The 17,897-nt window shown below is 49.6% G+C and overlaps 1 protein-coding gene across 1 annotated transcript in view; it reads right to left on the bottom strand.

The window, feature by feature from the left end:
- Positions 1-17,897, bottom strand: part of OC90 (otoconin 90) — a 29,894-nt gene that overhangs the window by 1,820 nt on the left and 10,177 nt on the right. Inside the window, exons 5-12 of the mRNA XM_032873439.1 lie at positions 16,401-16,513; positions 14,426-14,554; positions 14,229-14,270; positions 12,936-12,986; positions 9,231-9,284; positions 5,114-5,230; positions 4,218-4,389; positions 1,291-1,397 (exon numbers count right to left, since the gene is read on the bottom strand). Coding sequence (XP_032729330.1) covers positions 1,291-1,397; positions 4,218-4,389; positions 5,114-5,230; positions 9,231-9,284; positions 12,936-12,986; positions 14,229-14,270; positions 14,426-14,554; positions 16,401-16,513 — 785 coding nt within the window. The remainder of the gene's footprint in view (positions 1-1,290; positions 1,398-4,217; positions 4,390-5,113; positions 5,231-9,230; positions 9,285-12,935; positions 12,987-14,228; positions 14,271-14,425; positions 14,555-16,400; positions 16,514-17,897) is intronic.

Raw genomic sequence — 17,897 nt, 5'->3', positions numbered from 1 at the left:
AGGTGATCATCTGGTGTCTGTCTAGCTCCCTACCTCACCTGGCCACAGCCGTCCCCCAGTGCCCCTTTCTGTTCCTACACTGCCAGAAGTTCTCGCAAATGCCCTGGTTTTCCTCTTTTCCCTTCTCCGGGAACATCCACACCCAGTGTGGCCATCTGAGAACCTGACAATGTCTTGTAAGATCCCTCCTCGCCACCTCTTCCGACTGCTCAGTTCTTCAGCACCCTGTGCCCTGCTCTCCCGGCTCAGACCCCCTCTGCGGCTCCCAGGGCACCTGCACTCTCGTGAGCACTTCCACCCGGGATGAGAGCAGACACCTGCGCATCTGTCTGTCCTCCGGGCTGTGGGGCACTTGAGTCGGATTGTGTCTGATCAGTGCCTTCCTAGTTCCCAAGAGAGGTGCGTGGGATAGATAACGAGTGAGTGAGTGCAGGAGCCATGAGTGACACGTGAGCACGGGGCTCCTGGACCTGACAGGTGCATGTGGACCTCCAGGAGGCAGGGAGGTGCCCGCCGATGCTGAGGGAGGGTAGAGGAAGGGAGGGGCCTCCGTGGAGGAAACACAAGGGTGGGAACAAGCCCTCACAGGACTCTCACGACTTGCTCCAGGGAGCAGGGACTTTAAGCTGCAAAGCCTAGAGGAACTGCCTCCGCGGGCTGGACATGGAAAGCTGGCCCCGGGGTGCATGAGCTTGACGCTCGCTCCCAGGGGTGCTGGTTCTCAGACACCCCGCTGAGGCTCCAGGAGAGGGCGGACGGAGGCTGCGGGTCCACTGCCTTCAGCCAGGTCCACTCCCTTTCCGTGGAGCTCCTTGGGCGGTCTCAGGACAGGGCTTCCACTTCTCAGGGAGAGAACAAAATGCCATGAGAGCCCCCGGCGCAAGGACTGGGTTCAAGGTCTGAGGCAACGTGGTTTTCCAGGCCCCACTCCTGCTCCCACCACCCACTTCTTTCTACAGTGCGACCTCTGCCGCCACCTCTGTAAAGGGAGGACTCGGTGCCTCCTCGTAGGATCCCTGGGGTCTGACTCTGTTCATCCATCTTGAGAGCTGCGGCGGGCACGCGGCAGGCGCGCCATAAGCACAGTTTCTCTTGCTCCTGGTCTGCTCCTGCCCAGCTCTGACTTGGCCGCTGACTTAGCTCTCGGACTTCCGCGCCCTCGGCAGGATCGGTAATAAGTGTGCGTCGCGGTTAAGAAGAGTATTAAATCTCATTGTAGACGAAGACGTGGTTGGGGCAGCACCGGGAGGCCTGAACCCCCTGTGATTCTGAGCAGGCCCCCCCACTTACACGTGGCTGTACCGTCCACGCACAGCACTGGTGACCGAGGAAGCCTCCCGAGCAGGCAGCCCAGCCGCCTCACCTGCTCCACACAGCAGTGATGGGAAAAACAGCACCTAAGACCAAGGAAAACCCAGCTGACGCAGGAACTCCTTCAAGGCCTGCCTCTCCCACAAACCCTACAGCAGGGAGAGAAGCCAAGGCCTCTGTTCCGGCACACACGGGACCACCATGTATGATTGTTTAGGTTGTGCACTTCACAAAGATACCACATCTAAAACCGTGTCAGTCACACTGTATGCATCCTACCATTAAAAAAAGTCTTTGTGTTCTTATTATGACTCTGTTGATTGCAAAGATGATTTGCATATTTATGATAATAATTTGCATCTGTTGAGATGGAAAAAAGAGCCTTGAGAAAAGGTTACCATTTTTAGTTTACACGAAGGTAGCAGATGGACTAGCAGTGGCCCTGCCCCCTCTAACCTGTTACCTAATAGAACGATTAATCTCACATCCATAGGGCACCCCCTTTGGACCCTAGCCTTGAGAGAGAGCAGAGTAATGACCTTGAGCATAAATAAAGAACAACATCTAAGAAAGCATCCAGCATGAAGCAGGGCCTCCGTAGCCATACAGGAACGAATCAGTGTCTTCCTTTATAGACAACCCCCATCTGGGCCTAATAAAGCCTCACCGTCTCCACTGTGCCCAGCCCATAGATACCCAGAGGAATCTTGTGACGGCGTCAGCCCAGAGGAGCCGCCACTGTCCCCAAACCTTCCCACTGCCACGCATCCCATCCACAGATCGCTCTCACGTGGTGTCAGAGGCCACAGCCAGAGCAGGGCTCCACCATGACCGGCTGCCCTTTTGTAGAGTTAGTGCTCAGCCAAGAATCGGCTTCCCCTGTTGCCAGTGTTGGGGGGAGCCCCACGACTGTGCCTGCCACAGTGGCCGATGGCTGGAGGTCTGCGTCAGTTACACATGGCCGCCCTGCTCAGCTGAACCACACATTCTGGTGCGTGCACCTGCCTGGGGTGGGTGGTGGTGAAAAGTTAATCTCAGTGAAAATGTGAAGTCAGCAAGTGAATCAGAAATCACATATCATCAAAAGACCCTTAAAAGTCACCCAAATTGCCCAGAATGTAAAGTATGCATGGTTTTGAAAAGACATCCCTGTAGAAAATGAGATCAATTTGAGTAACTCTTCCTTGGTCATGGCAATGGCTTTGTTTTAATTTTTTCCCCGTGGAGGTCAGGGAAGCCATATTGTAACTTAATTGCCTGCTGGTCAAATCTCATGTTTTTGTGAAATATGGCCAGTGGTCAGGATCAACCCCACTGTCTTTCCGTGGAGTTCAACAGCACACAGTGACTTCTGCCTAGAGTTTTACCTCTTGCCTTGTGTCCTGAGTGCTATGGCCTCAGGAGTATCTACACTGTTCCGAGAGTGGAGCCCACATTGTCGAACTTCTAATGTAGACACACTTATGATTCCAGTGTGGTGTACACTCTGCTAAAATAGATGCATCTTCAGTGTCACCCAGCGGGAGCTAAGTTTTGAAGGTGGCCTGTGTAGCAGAGCCCCTAGCTTCCTCTCTACTGGATGCCCTGTGGAACTTGGTCAGATGGTAGGGCTGGAAGGCGGTGAGTGGCAAGGGGAGAAAGGCCAGGGAGGTGGGTGTCTGGGGGAGAGACATAGCCAACCAGACACCATCTGACCTGCAAGTGACATGCACCATGGTCCTGCCGTCCCTCCGGCCTGTGTGTTAATGGCACCGGGCCTTGTCTTTTCCCTGTCTCCTGTATCTAGCTGTGGATTTTCCTTCAGCAGCCCCACCATCCCAGGGATATGCATTTTGAGCGCAGAGCCCGCTGGCCAGGGGCCGTGACAGTCCCCACGTGCAGTCAGGCTTTACACCTATCAACTCCACCCGCGGAATATTCCTGCAACTCATGTCTAGGTTGGCCCCTCCACTGTTCCCTGTTTTGACCGCTGCATTTATGATCTTGGTGGTCTTTTGGTCGACGTGCCCGTCTCCTGCACCACACAGATCCTCTGGAGCACTGGCAGTTTGTTGCATGCTGCTTTGTTCAGGTGTAACCTCATTTGTGTGTCTCCACCACCCAGCATAGGGCCTAGCACAGAGCAAAAGCTCAAGAAAGGTGGGTTGAGTGCACCTGCCTGGGGTGGGTGGTGGGTGGTGGGGCGGGTGCATAAATGAATGAATGGATTCACCAAGGCACGAGGTCACTGAAAATTCTTCCAAAAGTGACAGATATAAAATTGAGCAGTTAAAAGTTATTGAGAAGCTGGGGCATTGCGGGGGCTCGGTCAGTTAAGTGTCCAACTCTTGGTTTTGGCTCAGGTTGTGACCTCAGGGTCCTGAGATCAACCCCCTTGTTGGGCTCTGCACTCAGCCCGGATTCTGCTTAGGAGTCTCTCTCTCCCTCTCCTCCTACCCCTTCCCACTGCTCGCTCTCTCTTTCTGTCTCTCGGTCTCTCTCTAAAAATAAGTAAATCTTTTTTAAAAAAGTTATTGAGAAAGTAACTTTCATGTGGTCACCTGCAGGGCAAACTGGGTGGGTGTGCCAATTCGACATGTTGGTTGTTGCAAAATAGGCAGATTTGGGGTCTCCTGAAAGGTCTTTGCAGACGGACTCTCTTAGGGCCATCGGCAGTACTTGTGGTTAGAGCTGAAGGAGCTCTGGAGCACCACATCCACAGGTCAGCATCTGTCTGGCTCTGCCCCTTTGCCACTGAACGAGTGCAGACAAGCCTGAGCCTCAGCCGCCCATGACCGTGAGCAGCAGCCCCGCGGGAGGCAGTGCTTGGTGTGAAGCCTGAAGCTGTCCCCAGTGGAGAGGAGGGTTATCACCTCTCATGCGGGCAGCGTCAGCACCCCTGGCCTGCCGCCCTCACCCATCCCTACCTGTCCAGGGTATCCCTTGGCTCGCCTCGTCCTTCTTGCCCACAGTAACACCCATAAGATTCAAATTCTTCTGGGCACCGGGATGTCAGACAAAAGAGCATCTCTCCAAGCTGAGGCATCACCCGTGTGTTGTCCCTACTTCCCAGGTGCAGGAAGGTGAACCTGTCACAGGCTGATCAGAAACAGTGCTGTCAGGAGAGGAGGGGACATCGGGACAGAGTTCACACAGGCAGGCAATGATCCAGATGGGTACTGATCATCCGAGGAACCCCGTGTCCTTGCCTCCATTGCTCTTCTGGGAAAACTGCTGCGGGTTAGTCCCCCTGTCTAACACCCTGTCTGGCATGGTTTGGCTTTCGGAGAGCGTGTCTTCCTTGCCAGGCATCTGTGGCTCTGCCCAGACTCCTGGTTAAATCCCCCTGAAGTGTGGGGGGCTGATCGGGACCAGAAGTGCTCAGCCTCATGCGATTGCTGAATAGAGTGACTGTGTCCCACTGAGGCCCCGCAGCAGCCGGCGTCCCGGGGGCATCTGGCCTGTGGACGTCTTGAGTCCAGCAGGTTAGCACACTCTGGTACTAAAAAAGCCCTCCCCTGTGTCTGTAGCTCCTTGCAGGGGCAGGGCCTCTGGTGGGGCCCCTGGCAAGAGGAGAGAGAAGGGAGAGGGAGTGAAAGCCCAGATATTTCCTTCTTTCCAACAGCTTCTTGTGCACGGTGCCAAGCTCTTCCTTTGGGGGCCAGAAAGAGGGAAAGGAGTGGTCCCTTCTAGTCCCTTCTAGTCGCACCAAAATGAAGAGGTCACAGTTTGACACCATGGCCTAAAGGCCTTTGTTACCTACCCATCCAGAGAATCTCAAGGCCGAGAGAGGACAGAGGCTTCTCTGCCTGCTCCCACTCACCTTTTCCAGTTGTCTCCTCTAGGCCACTTTTGGTGGATGACGCAGCTAAGCCCAAAGACTTCAAACCGGCCGGGACCATGGTTACTCCTTTTGTTGAGGCAGCAATCTCTGCAGATCCTGAAAACACACAACGTCATGGCTTATATTCAACAGGCAGTTCGGGAAGAGATTTGCAGATGGACACACACTCAAGCCCAAATGCAGATATTTCAGAAGAACAAAGTGTTAGGAAAGCATCCTCAATCTGGGCTTCCAGATGGGAGGGCAGAGTCTCAGGGATCCACAAATGTTACATGAGAATTTCCAAATACTCTGTGATACAGAGAAGGAAACAATCAACAAAACTAAAATGTAGCCAATGGAATGAGAGAAGATATTCGCAAGTGACGTATCAGAATAAAGGCTAGTACCCAAAATCTATAAAGAACTTATCAAACTCAACACTCAAAAAACAAATAATCCAGTTAAGAAATGGGCAGAAGACATGAATAGACATTTTCCCAAAGAAGACATGCAGATGGCCAACAGACACATGAAAAGATGCTCAACATCACTCATCATGAGGGAAATACAAATCAAAACCACAGTGAGATACCACCTCACACCAGTCAGAATGGCTAAAGTTATCAAGTCAGGAAATCACAGGTGTTGGTGAGGACTCAGAGAAAGGGGAACCTTCTTCCACTGTTGGTGGGAATGAATACTGGTGCAGCCACTCTGGAAAACAGTGTGGAGGGTCCTCAAAACGTCAAAAATAGAACTACCCTATGACCCAGAAATTACACTACAAGGTATTTATCCAAAGCATACAAAAATACAGATTCAAAGGGGTATCTGAACCCAATGTTCACAGCAGCATTATCAGTGATAGCCAAACTAGGGAAAGAGCCTAAATGTCCATCAGCTGATGAATGGATAAAGAAGATGTGGTGTATATACAATAGAATATTAATCAGCCATGAAAAAGAATGAAACCTTACCATGTGTAATGACGTGGATGGAACCAGAGGGTATTATGCTAAGCAAAATAAGTCAGAGAAGGACAAATACCATATAATTTCACTCATATGTGGAATTTAATAACCAAAATAGATGAACATAGAAGAAAGGAAAAGAAAGAAAAAGAAAAGAGAAGAAAGCAAACCATAGGAGATACTTCACTATAGAGAAGAAAACTGAGGATTGATGGACAGGGGTGGGTGGGGGCTGGGCTAGAAGAGGTACGCATACTAGGAGGGCACTTGTGATGAGCACTGGCTGGGAGTCACTGAATTCTACTCCCAAAACCAATATTACACTATATGCTAACTGACTAGAATTTAAATAAAAATTTAAAACAAAAATAAATAAAATGTGCTAAAATATTAAGTAGATGGAACATAAATATAACAAACACATATACATGAATACTCTATGATAAAGTTACATTGGGCAAGAGCCCCTGCTAGACCAGTTGAGTGACATCTCACGACCAGACCTGTCCCAGCCTATGTCATATTTACTATCACGCACCTGCCAAGTGGAGGCCTAGCATGGTGGTTACAAGTGAAGAGATAAGAATGGTGGAAAAATGAAGCTGACTCCTGGTGCTCAGTGATGTAGGCAAGCACAACCTGCCTCGAATTCCTGGGAATCCTGGAAGACCTTCTCACCATCGTCTGAATTAAGTGCCAGGTCCTCGCTGAGGCCAGTAAGGCTGCCGGGGATCGCTCCCTGGTGCTGTCCAGGTTTCCCTTTGCTCTGTGTTGGCCCACCTGTTCTCTTGGCCAGAGGCAGTGACACCTCCAACCCTGTTTGGTCCAGCCAAAGGGGCCTTTGTAAGCTCTGCTCCACCATCTACAGACCCAGAGCACAGGGTGAAGCCTGGGCATCTCAGGGACCCCTGACTGGCAGTCTCTCCCAGACCCACCATATTGGTTTGCTTCTTACATCTGGGCTTCTGAGTCTTTGCTCAATGCTCTGTTCCCTGGGGGGTGGGAGCAAGGCTTTAGTGGCTCTGTTGTTCTCTCAGTCCTCTGGGTCTAACATCATGCCTCACCTCCTCTCCAATCCCACCAGCAGAAACCCATGAATTGCTTTCTTTCCACCATGTACCAGATTGCTGGAACCGACAGACACTTTCCTTGACCAGACTTTAGCCAGGCTCCTCTGGGCCCTCTTCTCAACCAGGCCTCAAACTTGGCCTATGAAAACTGCAAATTCGCAGCACAAACTATTTCATCAACGCCCTGCCCCTATGCTAGGAGACTTAGACCAACCCCAGCCTGGTTTCCCCAGGATGACCCAGCCTCCTGCTTTCCCTTGTCTTCCTGCCCAAGAAAGCTCAAGACAGCCCAAAGAACTTAGAGCTTGAGACCCACACTGACCCAACACCTGACTTGCCTAAGTTTTCAGAACAGACCCCTGCCCCCTTTTTGGAATTTTCCCCTGCCCTGACTCTGCTGGAGTTCTGGCCTGTTGTCCACCCTCCCATTTTCCCTCTAAAAGTCCCAGTAACCTCCATACAGATAAGAGGTTACTCTACAACCTCCCTTCCCTGCTATGGAAACCTGAGTAAAATCTGACTTTCCACCATTAACAAATGCCAGCTCTGTTTCTTTTTGAGAGAACTCACCCAGTCAGTGGAGTGGAGTAGAAAGAACTCCGTTTTAGAGGTAAGGCAATCTGAGTTTGCATTTTAGCTCAGCCACATACTAACTGTGTGACCTTGGACAGATCTCTTGCCTCTCTCAATCTTGATTTCCCCCTTTGTAAAACTATATTGATAATACTTGTTTTGGTGTTTGAATAACCCTTCTACCTAAATGCCTAGCAAGGAGGGAAAAGTCAAGAACAGCCCTTAGAATTGTTCAGTGAGTGTGAAGACACATCTGATTCGGTGTTAAAGACTCTCCAGGTGGAAAACTCGACAAGCAGAGGGAGCCCCAGAAGCTCGTGTGTGCTCCTTGCCAAGTCTGAGTGTCCTTCTAGAAGCCCTCACCCTCTGAGAAAGAACTCTCTGGATTCTTGGTGCTAATCAAACATGAGACCCCTACCTCATCCCCTTAGATGAGGGCATGCGGCATTCATCACTCTGCCTGAATGGCCGCCCCATTGGGGAATAAATTCCTCTTGCCCTCATTCCCCAAGGCTGAGAAGGTCACTGTGCACCTGAGGGCAAAGTTAGCCCAAGTCTCAGTGCTCTTAGCTCTGATACTGGTCACCCGTCACCATAAATTCAGTTAAGATGTGGGAATTCTGTCCAGGCCTGGTCCAAAACTCCCAGAGTGAGAGGCCCACCCAACTTGGGTACAAAAAACACCACTTTCAATTTCCATCAGAGGAGAAGAGGAGAATTGAGCTACCATGGGTTTTTTCTATTAACGTGGTAGAGGTTTTGTTCACTTGCTTTTAAATAGTAGTCCACAGTATCAGCCATGGGAGAGAGGTATGAGGGTAAGTTGTTTCAATGTTTCTTTAGGGCAATTTGGCAACATATGGACACATACATACTGCATGGATACATGCAATGATTATGCCCTCTGTGCAGTAATTCAACTTCTAGGCATTTATTGTGACAAATTAGAAGTGGATGGGTATAAAGCGTATATCTATTTATAAGAACAAATGTTGGAAATAACTGGCTCATGCTCTATGGTATTCCACACCAGAAACCATGGTACAGCCACCACTAAAAATCATGTTATAGAAAGATATTTAATGTCAGGGGAATATCATCTCATTTTTTAGGTGATACAGTTCAGACTACAAAGCCATGGTGCCAAGTGATCTCTAGTGCATTTGAATTACATTCATGGTATGCTTGGCAGGCAGGAGACGTTAGAAGGGAGCACCTTCAGATATTAGAAGTGGCTGTGTAACATGGAAGTAGAGGTAATTTAAATAGAAAACAAAACACTGTTTTCCATATTTTTCTAAATGCATCTCTTTATCAGGTAGGCTTCCATTTCTTCCTACTCATGGATCTACATTTTAACTTCATTTGTCTACTTTGGGGGGGAGGTGGTATAAAAGTAAATTTGTCTCAATGATTCCTCCATGTTTTAGAACACACTCGAGCTCATAAACATATAGGGACAACCATTGTGTGCTGGTGGGAGAAGCCAAGTGTGCTTACCTGGAGGGGATGTGGTCCTAGTGGCTTCCGTGCCTTCCTGGTCTTGGCCCACTTCTGCCCACAAAAGAAAAGAGACAGGGTGAGTGTTGACCCCAGCCTATTCCACCCCTATGTCCTGGAGCAGTTCTCATCCTTTGGGCAAGGAGGCAACATTGCTCTGCCCCTCGTCACCTCCCAGGGTTGCTTGGTGATGTCAGGGTCACTGCTAAAACAAAAAGACTCCCCTCCCCAGACACAGACATGCTGGAAAAGGCAGCTGTAGCCTGCTGGGCTAGAAGCAGGTGCATCTTTGAAATACTTTAGGAAAGCAGACATCTCTAGAGTTTAAACAAACAAAAAAATTAATCACATATTTTTGAACAAAGAGAAACAAGGCAATAGAATTGTGGATTCTAGTTCCTTGCTCTGTGGCTCCCAAAAGACTACTGAGCCCTGGTTCTTGGTAAAATGAGTCTGTTAACTGTTATTAGGCTCCTACAATGCTGTAGACTGAATGTCTATGTTTCCCCAAAATTCATTGGCTGAAACCGAATCGTCAGTGGTCTTGGGGCCTTTAGGGGATGATTGGGTCATGAGGGTGGAGGCTTCATGAATGGAATTTGTGTCCTTATGAAAGAGCCTCCACAGAGTCCCCATGGGACACAGCAAGATGGCGGCTCTCTATGAATCAGGAAGTGGGCCTTGCCCAACTTGACCATATCTATGTCTTAAGTTTGGACTTGCAGCATCTAGAAATCACGAGAGAGAAATTCTGTTGTTCACAGGTGATACAGTGTGTGATATTTTGTTGTAGCAGCTGGAACGGATGAAGACATACTATATGCTGGATATGGCATTAAGCACTTGGCTTGTACCAACTCAGCAAAAACCCCACGAGTTAACACCAGGCTCACCCCTTATTCAGAGTTGAGAAAGGGGACACACAGAAGACACAGGTCACTTGTTCATGGAGCCAGGAAGTGGCAGAATGCAAACCAGGGGTAAGGTGACCCATCCTAACCCCTGACCATCCTAACCACCGAGCTGGGGTGCCATTTCTCTTCTGACTACACCACAGAGAGCTAGCAATGGTAACTCCAACAGGCTCGGGGAAGGGAGGAACTGCCTTAAATTCAATGTGTCAAAGATCAAGATTATAATGGTGTTCTGTGGAAATCAGGCTTACAATTGGTTGATGATGTGGACACACAAAAATGTTCCAGCAAAGAGATAGAACCTCAAAGGTTCTAAGCCAGGCAGATGGTTCTCTTCAAAGTAAAATGCGCAGGTTCATTACTAACGGAATCCTATGCTGTATTACCCCCAGGCAAATGACTGCCTCCTTCATCTGTTATATGGGCCTCCTAGGGCCAGGGGGAGAACTCAGAGGATATATGGAGGGGCTTAGAAACACACCAGCCTACCAACGTTCTCCTTGGTGTCCCTGCCTCTTAATCGAGGAGTCCACTTGTTTATCTCTTCATTCTTAGTAATTGGTAAAAAGTTATTTTGAGTGATTTATGCTTATTAATAAAGAATCCATTGTTATTCATCACCATAAGCAAAGTAAATGGTTAGGTCACTTCTGATGACATCCTGGCCTAGATGTTTTCAGGTACAAGGTTGTTCCCTGTGAGTTACTACCGTATCATGGAGACAAAACCAGTCTTGCAGCCTGAGGTGAGGTTCGAGACCAGTCCAGCAGGTCTCATGCTGGACCATCTGTAAATTTTAACCTCCAAGAGCCTCAGTGTCCTCCATCATCTGAAAAGTAGGTCTCCTGGTATTTCTTCGGAGCCCCGTCAAAGAGTGATCATCAGAGCTAAACATGTGTATTGAGAAGGCATGTCTCCACTGGATTCCATGCTGTGCTCCTGTGCAGTCTGTCCTGCTTACTTGTTCTGGAGAAACTGGTCAGTGGGCGGCACTGGTCCCAGTAGCCACTGTGGAAGGAAACCACTCCACTGCAGTTATCCACCCAGCTCAGCTCGTAAGCCAGGCAGAGGTCCCCTGCAAACAAGACAGCTTTGGGACTGGGGCCCCAGGAGAGTTAGCCCATGGCAGTCTGATGAGGAGCAGTGATTGACACTTTGGTCCTGATTCAGTGACAAGGGGCCAGATTAGCATAAGGCCGATGTTTGGGTGATGAGACCTCTCTCTGGGGGAAAGGTCCATCCTGTTCCTTTGCTAGAGCTGGTCCACAAAGGAGCACAGCTGAAGAGGGAGTTCAGCTTAGCGGTAAAGACAGACACGGCAGAGCCCTCGAACCTTAGCCCTGCCACCCAGCTCCCAGTCTTGGACGCTTTCTTTCTCCAGCTCCATTTACCGTCTCAGTGTGGAGGTTATGGCAATGATTTCACAGGGTTGTGGGAGCAAGAAATGAGACCACATATTCTAAGTTGTCCAGTGTCCTGGATGTGACTCAAGACTGCATTGCTGTGTTTTACTGTCATGCCAGAATTTCTGAAGAAGATGCTGCTCCAGAGTCTTCCCATGTTTTCCCTCATTTAAGCCCCTGCTGCCCTGAAGGACCCATCCCTTTCCAGGGGTTGGTCCCCATGGCCCAGCCCTTGGGCTGTTTTTGTAAATGAAGCTTCCTTTGAACACAGGCACACCCACCCAATTACAGATTGTCGTAGCTGTCCTGCTGTGATGGCAACTTGGGTCATTGTGACAGAGACTGTCCACAAAACCCAATATACTTACTTTCTGGTCCATTACAGAAAAAAATAATTGCCAATCCCTGCTGTCCAAAATGAAGAAACTGAAGCTTTGAGAGGTTGATCCATGCTTCCAGAGTCCTACAGCTGAAAAATGGGAGAGGCAGGATTTCATCCCAAAGCTGCCTGAGTCCAAAACGTAATTGTTTCATTCCACCATGGTGAGAACAATCACGAGCCCTATTTTTCCTTCATAATTGATGTTCGTGCCTGCTTTGAGGCGGCCTCCTTTTCTGGAGAGCGTTGTGGGCACTGCTAGGACATGGGTGTGAGTGCGTGTGTGTTGGGGGACAGATTTGTCCTCAATTTTGGATGGAAGTGGCCACTGTGAATCCTGCTTGGGAATGGCTGCTGTGCGGGCAGGGCATATGGTGAAGCTTTGGCTTGCGTAGGTGCCATTTCTTTTTCTTTTTTTTTCATGGAGTCCAAGGCACAGGCTGTCTGGGAATAGTTGGGGATGCGATGCCCTTGGACATGGAGGATAGCCAGGGAGAAGCTGCACCATGAGCCCTGCTTCTGTTCTCAAAGCAGCAGCAGAGGAGAGAAATACACACACTTCTGGGAAGGTGGTTGTGCAGAGGGATCTCCTGGAGGCATAGGGTTGCCAGTCTTGGCAAATAAAAATACAGGATGGCTGGTTAAATTTAGATTTCACATGAACAACTAATTGCCTTTTAGTATAAGTATATCCCATGCAACTTTTGGGACATACTTATGCTAAAAGTATTTGTTGTACATCTGAAAATCACCTTCAGATGGTTGAGGATAAATGTCTTGCCTCTGGCAATTCTCCTGAGGTAGGAGTAGGGGTATGGGAGGAAGCAGAGCATGTAGAGAAGAGATTTGGGGGTCAGGAGGAGCTAAGGGTGGCTCTGGAATGATCTCGGGGCAGTTTCAATAAGAAGCTGGGCAGGGGGCATTTTAGGGAAGCTAATTCCAGCCAGTAGGCCGATAATACAATCAAAATGCGGGTATTTGGGTTACACACTGGTCCCCTTGTGCTCACCTTCTCCTGAAAGGGCCTTTGCACTGGTGTCTGTGAGCTCCACAGGAACCACTGCAAAAGAAAGCTCCCAAATCAGTGACTGATGGAACACAGTGTCTCAATCAAGCACCACGAGTCCCAAAGGACAGGCTGGGACTGCTGGACCAAGGGAGGAAAGGGGCCATGAGAGGTGCTGCCAGACTAGGGCTGCTGGTTCTGTCTTGGGATTCCCTGCCCCTCAAGCATCTGCTGGGTTGTGAGGTGTCCAGCAGGGCCCCAGCTCAGGAGAGACTCCAGCTGGGTTCTGGCCAGGGAGGTGACACTAGCAGACCTAGGCTGTGGCAGTGAAAGGCCTGCAGACCCTGAGGGTTTGTGGCTGTGGAATAGGACGTCCCTACTTAGGAAGACCTCTGTTCCAAAGGGAGGCAGACAGCACAGAATAAAGAGTGCCAGACTCAGAAGACACATAGAGGTAGGACACGTACACACACTCCTACTCACGCACATATGCACACCTGCACTAGCACATACCTGTGCCCTATCCCCCCACACACATATCGGCTTCTTTTTCATCATATCAGCTTCTTCAACACATGCTGCAGCACTGGGTAGGAGACCCCAGCCCCAGGGAAGGAGGAGTGCTCTGCCAACATGCACCTAGAACTTTCCATTGGGATTGAGAGATAGTTTTAACACTGGTGTACCAGGAATGACAGGCAGAAGAAGAACTCTCACATTTTCCATAAGATGCCTGTCTTAGAGTAGGAATGATCACTTATTTCAGTAGAAGCTATTTAAAGCCCACCCTGTCTGGGAAGGAGGCACACAGAAAACAGCTTCTCCTTCAAGGAACCCCCCATTGGGGTCCAGGCTGCTCTCTCTGTCACAGGTCCTGGAAGGCAGAGGAGGGAGACAGCTGGTCTGCTCCCAGGTGGCCTTGGCGGCCAGTAGCTCAATCAGCTGAGAGAGGGCTTTCTCTGTCAGAGCACTAGACCTGGTCCTGGTCACACTGAACACCAGGGCTCTGACCATAGAGCAAGTGAGGAAGAATGGGGGTCTATCTCTTCATTGGATTAAATGCACACCTCTTCATGTAACAAAGAACAATGTTTGCATGAGGCCCATTTGCTGTTGGATGGGTGAACTGGGATTATCAGACTTAATGGCCTCCCCTTGGCCAGGGAAAGGCAGAGACATTGCCAGTGCTGTGGGTCATGCCAACAAGCCCTGCAGAGGGGGGTGTATCCACCGGCTTCCTCTGTAGAGTGGCCCTGCTGTGGTGCAAGTAAAAGCAGCTTCCCTAGAAGACCTTACCTCTGGGGAGAGGTGTCGTCAGCTCTTCTGTGCTGGTTGTCTCTGCAAAGAGACACATTGGAAAGCCTGTTTAGAGCAGCGGGTCTGGGGGTGTCAGAAGGTGCCAGACTGAAGGTGCACAGAAACTACACCCCCCATAGCAGCCCCTGCCCCGGATCGTCAGCCCCACTGCTGATGCAGGGCCCGGTTCTTCCCACCTGGAGGCTGAGCCACACAGAAGGAAGTGTCCAGATGGTTCAGGGAAGAGTTGATCCGGGACTGAGCCAAGCATTCTATGGCAGCCTTGTTGCAGGCACACAGCAGGTGCTCACAAGGGTCCCCAGACTCTGTGCACAGGGCAAGGGCAGAGCAGAGCAGATTGGAAAATCTCATTTGGAATCCCAAGAGGTAATGCAAGCTCCCAAACTGACCCTGATCTGCCTGCTGAGGTTGCACTCCTTCTGCAAGCGTCGTCCTGTTATCCAGCTTGGCTCCGTGAGCTTTGGCTGCGTAGACCCAGTCTGGGAGTGGTGCCCACTCCTTACGTCACACTCACACCCGACACTTCAGGCCATCCTATTGGCTCTGCTTTCCACCTCCACACCACTACAGCTCATGCCCAGGTTATGTCAGTGGCCGCCCCCCTGCTGCCGTCCACTCTCTTTGAGGAGTCAGAACGAGCCTTCCAAGACTCAGGGCAAACCATGTCTTTTGGGGGTTTCAAAACCCTCCAACGACTTTCTAATCAATGTAAAAGCTGCTGTCCCTGTTCTCTTTCCCACCTCATCACCCCCTTTCTGACCGACTGTCCTGTCGCCCAAGCATTCTGGGTGCCTTGAGCCGAAGGGTGTACGTACCTCCCTACTGGCCACAGGCTTGCTTCCGCCTCACACCTCAGTCTTTTATCCCTGGGCATGTGCTCAGGGAGGCTTCCCCACCCAGCTCTCTCTCTCTACCTTTCCCCTGGTTTATTTCCCTCCACGGCTCTTGTCACTGTCTAACATACTCTAGCCCTTTGATATTTCCAGGGTCTGGCAGCCGGGAGGAGGTTTCAGAAGGTCAGCATTTCCCCAATATCTAGACAATTGTCTTGCACAGTATGTATCTGCTGGTGGCTGGCTGGCTGGCTGGAGGGATGGGTAGGTGGTACTTCCACTATATGTTCACCAGATAGTGATCTATGCCCATGCCTCTCCTCCCCTCTTTCCCAATGTGCCATACTTCAGCCAGTCCTTGCTACCTGGACTTTGGGGTCAGTTGAACCTGGGCTCAAACCCCGACTTTACCACTTAGCAGCTTATGTGCCTTTAGGCAAGTTATTTAATTTCTTTGAGTTTTCCTGTCCTTATCTGAAAACTGGGACTAGTGACCCCATCTCATAAGATTGTTGGGATGATCGCATGTGCTGGGTATAAAGACTATGGCACATAGTAGGTGTTCATAAAGGTGGCTCTCATAGAGCATGCCCAAGGTGCCATTACCTCTTTCCTCTGTGCCTTTGTCTCTTCTAATTCTTCTGCTAGGATTCCCCAGAGACACAAAATAAAATCCCTCGAATCACATGGTGAGTAAGGTGGTGAGAGCTGAGATTTGCATCTATACATGTCTGATTCTTTATTTTTTTGAATACATGTCTGATTCTTACAAACAGCAGCAACCACAAACCTAATTCATCCATCCTCGCCTCTCTTCCACTCCCAACACTGACTTCTTCACATAGGCCAGTCCCAGTGTTAACTGTTTTACATTTAGCATTGTTTCCATTTAACAAGTGTAATGCAGTTTTACATTGAAGCATTGTATAATTTTTATGACAAATCTCTGAAGCAGGTTTTCTCCTCCCCATGTAGAGGTTCTCACTTGTTGAGTAAGTGCTCCCATATCACACAATGTATCAGCAGAAAACCATCTGCCTCCCCAGGCTCCCAGGATTGCTGCAGTATAAAACTGTAAATCACATAACCTGCCCACCAACTATTCTTTCATTTCAAAAAGCATTTATTGTGCATCTACTCCATGCAAGGTACAGATGTCACAGATCCAGCCCTCATGGGGCTCAGAGTATAGGTGATGATGTCCTTAATGGCTGTGATGAAGAGAGGGGACCCTGGGAGCCCTGGGTCTGGCCCAAGCCTGGGATTCCTGAGCTGTCATTTCTCAGCCCAGTTCCCAGGGACACCTGGAGATGCTCACCACATGTGATCGTCTTGCTGACGCAGTTGACATCTGTGCTGAGCTTGGCAGGGTCTTGGAGACAGTCCATCTCAGCGGCCTCTTCATAGCACCTGCGGTGCTGGAAGCAGCAGCTGGGGCAGGTAGGGGAGGTCAAAGTGAGAGCGGGGGGAGGGTTAAGAGACGGGAGTCTGTGATCGTTGTGTCTCTGGATGATTCCTGGCAGTGACCTGTTTCAAATAGCACTCTCATGCACGCACGCACACACACACGCACACACACACACACACTATTCGACTTATATTACCTACACAGCAGATTCTATTATCATTATGGGAATTTACACCCATGGAGACAGAGACTCTTAGGGCTCAGCAACTTGCCAAGGTCAAAGTCCATCACAGAGTGAGGCTGACACTAAAATGGGAGTCAGGAGGCTCTTGCAGGGCACACAGGAGGTCAGTGGAGACCAATGTAAAGAAGAACCAATATACAGGCTGGTGATGGCCTTGGGCAAGCTACTCAATTTCTCAAAATACCTAACTCGAGAATTTTGGGAGATTCAAGAAAACATCTATATAGATCCTGCCCTGAGGCAGGCACTCAGTAAATGATAGCAACTATTGTTTGAATCTGGTTCAAGGTGGAAATGGCCAGTCTTCCAGGTTGTTGGAAATCTGCACCTCATCAACTGAACTGTGAAAAGTCATAGAAATTGGATGTGGCTCATCACTCTGCCAGTTTGGGGCCATCGATACTTTCACCATGCAGACAGTGAATTACTGCTTCATTTCTTTGACTTCCAGGTTGAAGAGGTATTCTAATAATTAGAGAAAGTGGTAAGGGAGGACCTGAAAGGAAATATACTCCCAGAAATGGTCCTGGCACTCTGCTCCATTCAGATCACCCTCTCTCTTTCTGAATGTCAACGAGCTGGGGCCAACGGGCTCATGGAAAAATGCTGTTTTGATCCACAGGCAACTTATACCCTCTCTTGGAGATGTGGACATGGGTGAGATCTATTGCCTGATTCCAAACCCATTATCCCTGAGCAATCAAGGATATATCCCTTTTTATTCAATTAATTAATTAACTTGAAAAGCAATTGGAGGTTGACTGTCTAGTCAGTCAGTCAATTTGCTGAGTTCCTACTATGCCCCATGCTATGGTTCATGATGCGGGTCCAAAGAAATAACATGGTGCAGAACCCCCCTTAGAGGACATTAGGTGGAACAGGAGACAGACCGTGTGCATGCACTGTCCTATGTGGCAGGTACAGGACAGGGAAGCACAGGTGTTGGGGGAGCATGGAGGTTGCCCTGGTGCCTTGGGTACAAGGCGTTCAGAGAGGGCATCCTAAAGGGAAAGTTCCAGGGCAGATAAAGCACTGTCCAATCTATTGCAAAGGACAATGGGCTATCCTTTCCAGTTCTATGAGAGCACACCTTCCATCACACTGGCTTTGGGCATAGGTATCACAACAGTGAGGCAGGGCCATGGGTCCGAGTACAGGGAGAT

Source organism: Lontra canadensis, unplaced genomic scaffold (genome assembly GCF_010015895.1).
Source record: "Lontra canadensis isolate GAN:19392208 unplaced genomic scaffold, GSC_riverotter_1.0 scaffold49, whole genome shotgun sequence".
NCBI classification, from domain to species: domain Eukaryota; kingdom Metazoa; phylum Chordata; class Mammalia; order Carnivora; family Mustelidae; genus Lontra; species Lontra canadensis.
The sequence above is the reverse complement of the archived record's forward strand: the minus strand, read 5'-3'. Positions and strand labels throughout refer to the sequence as shown.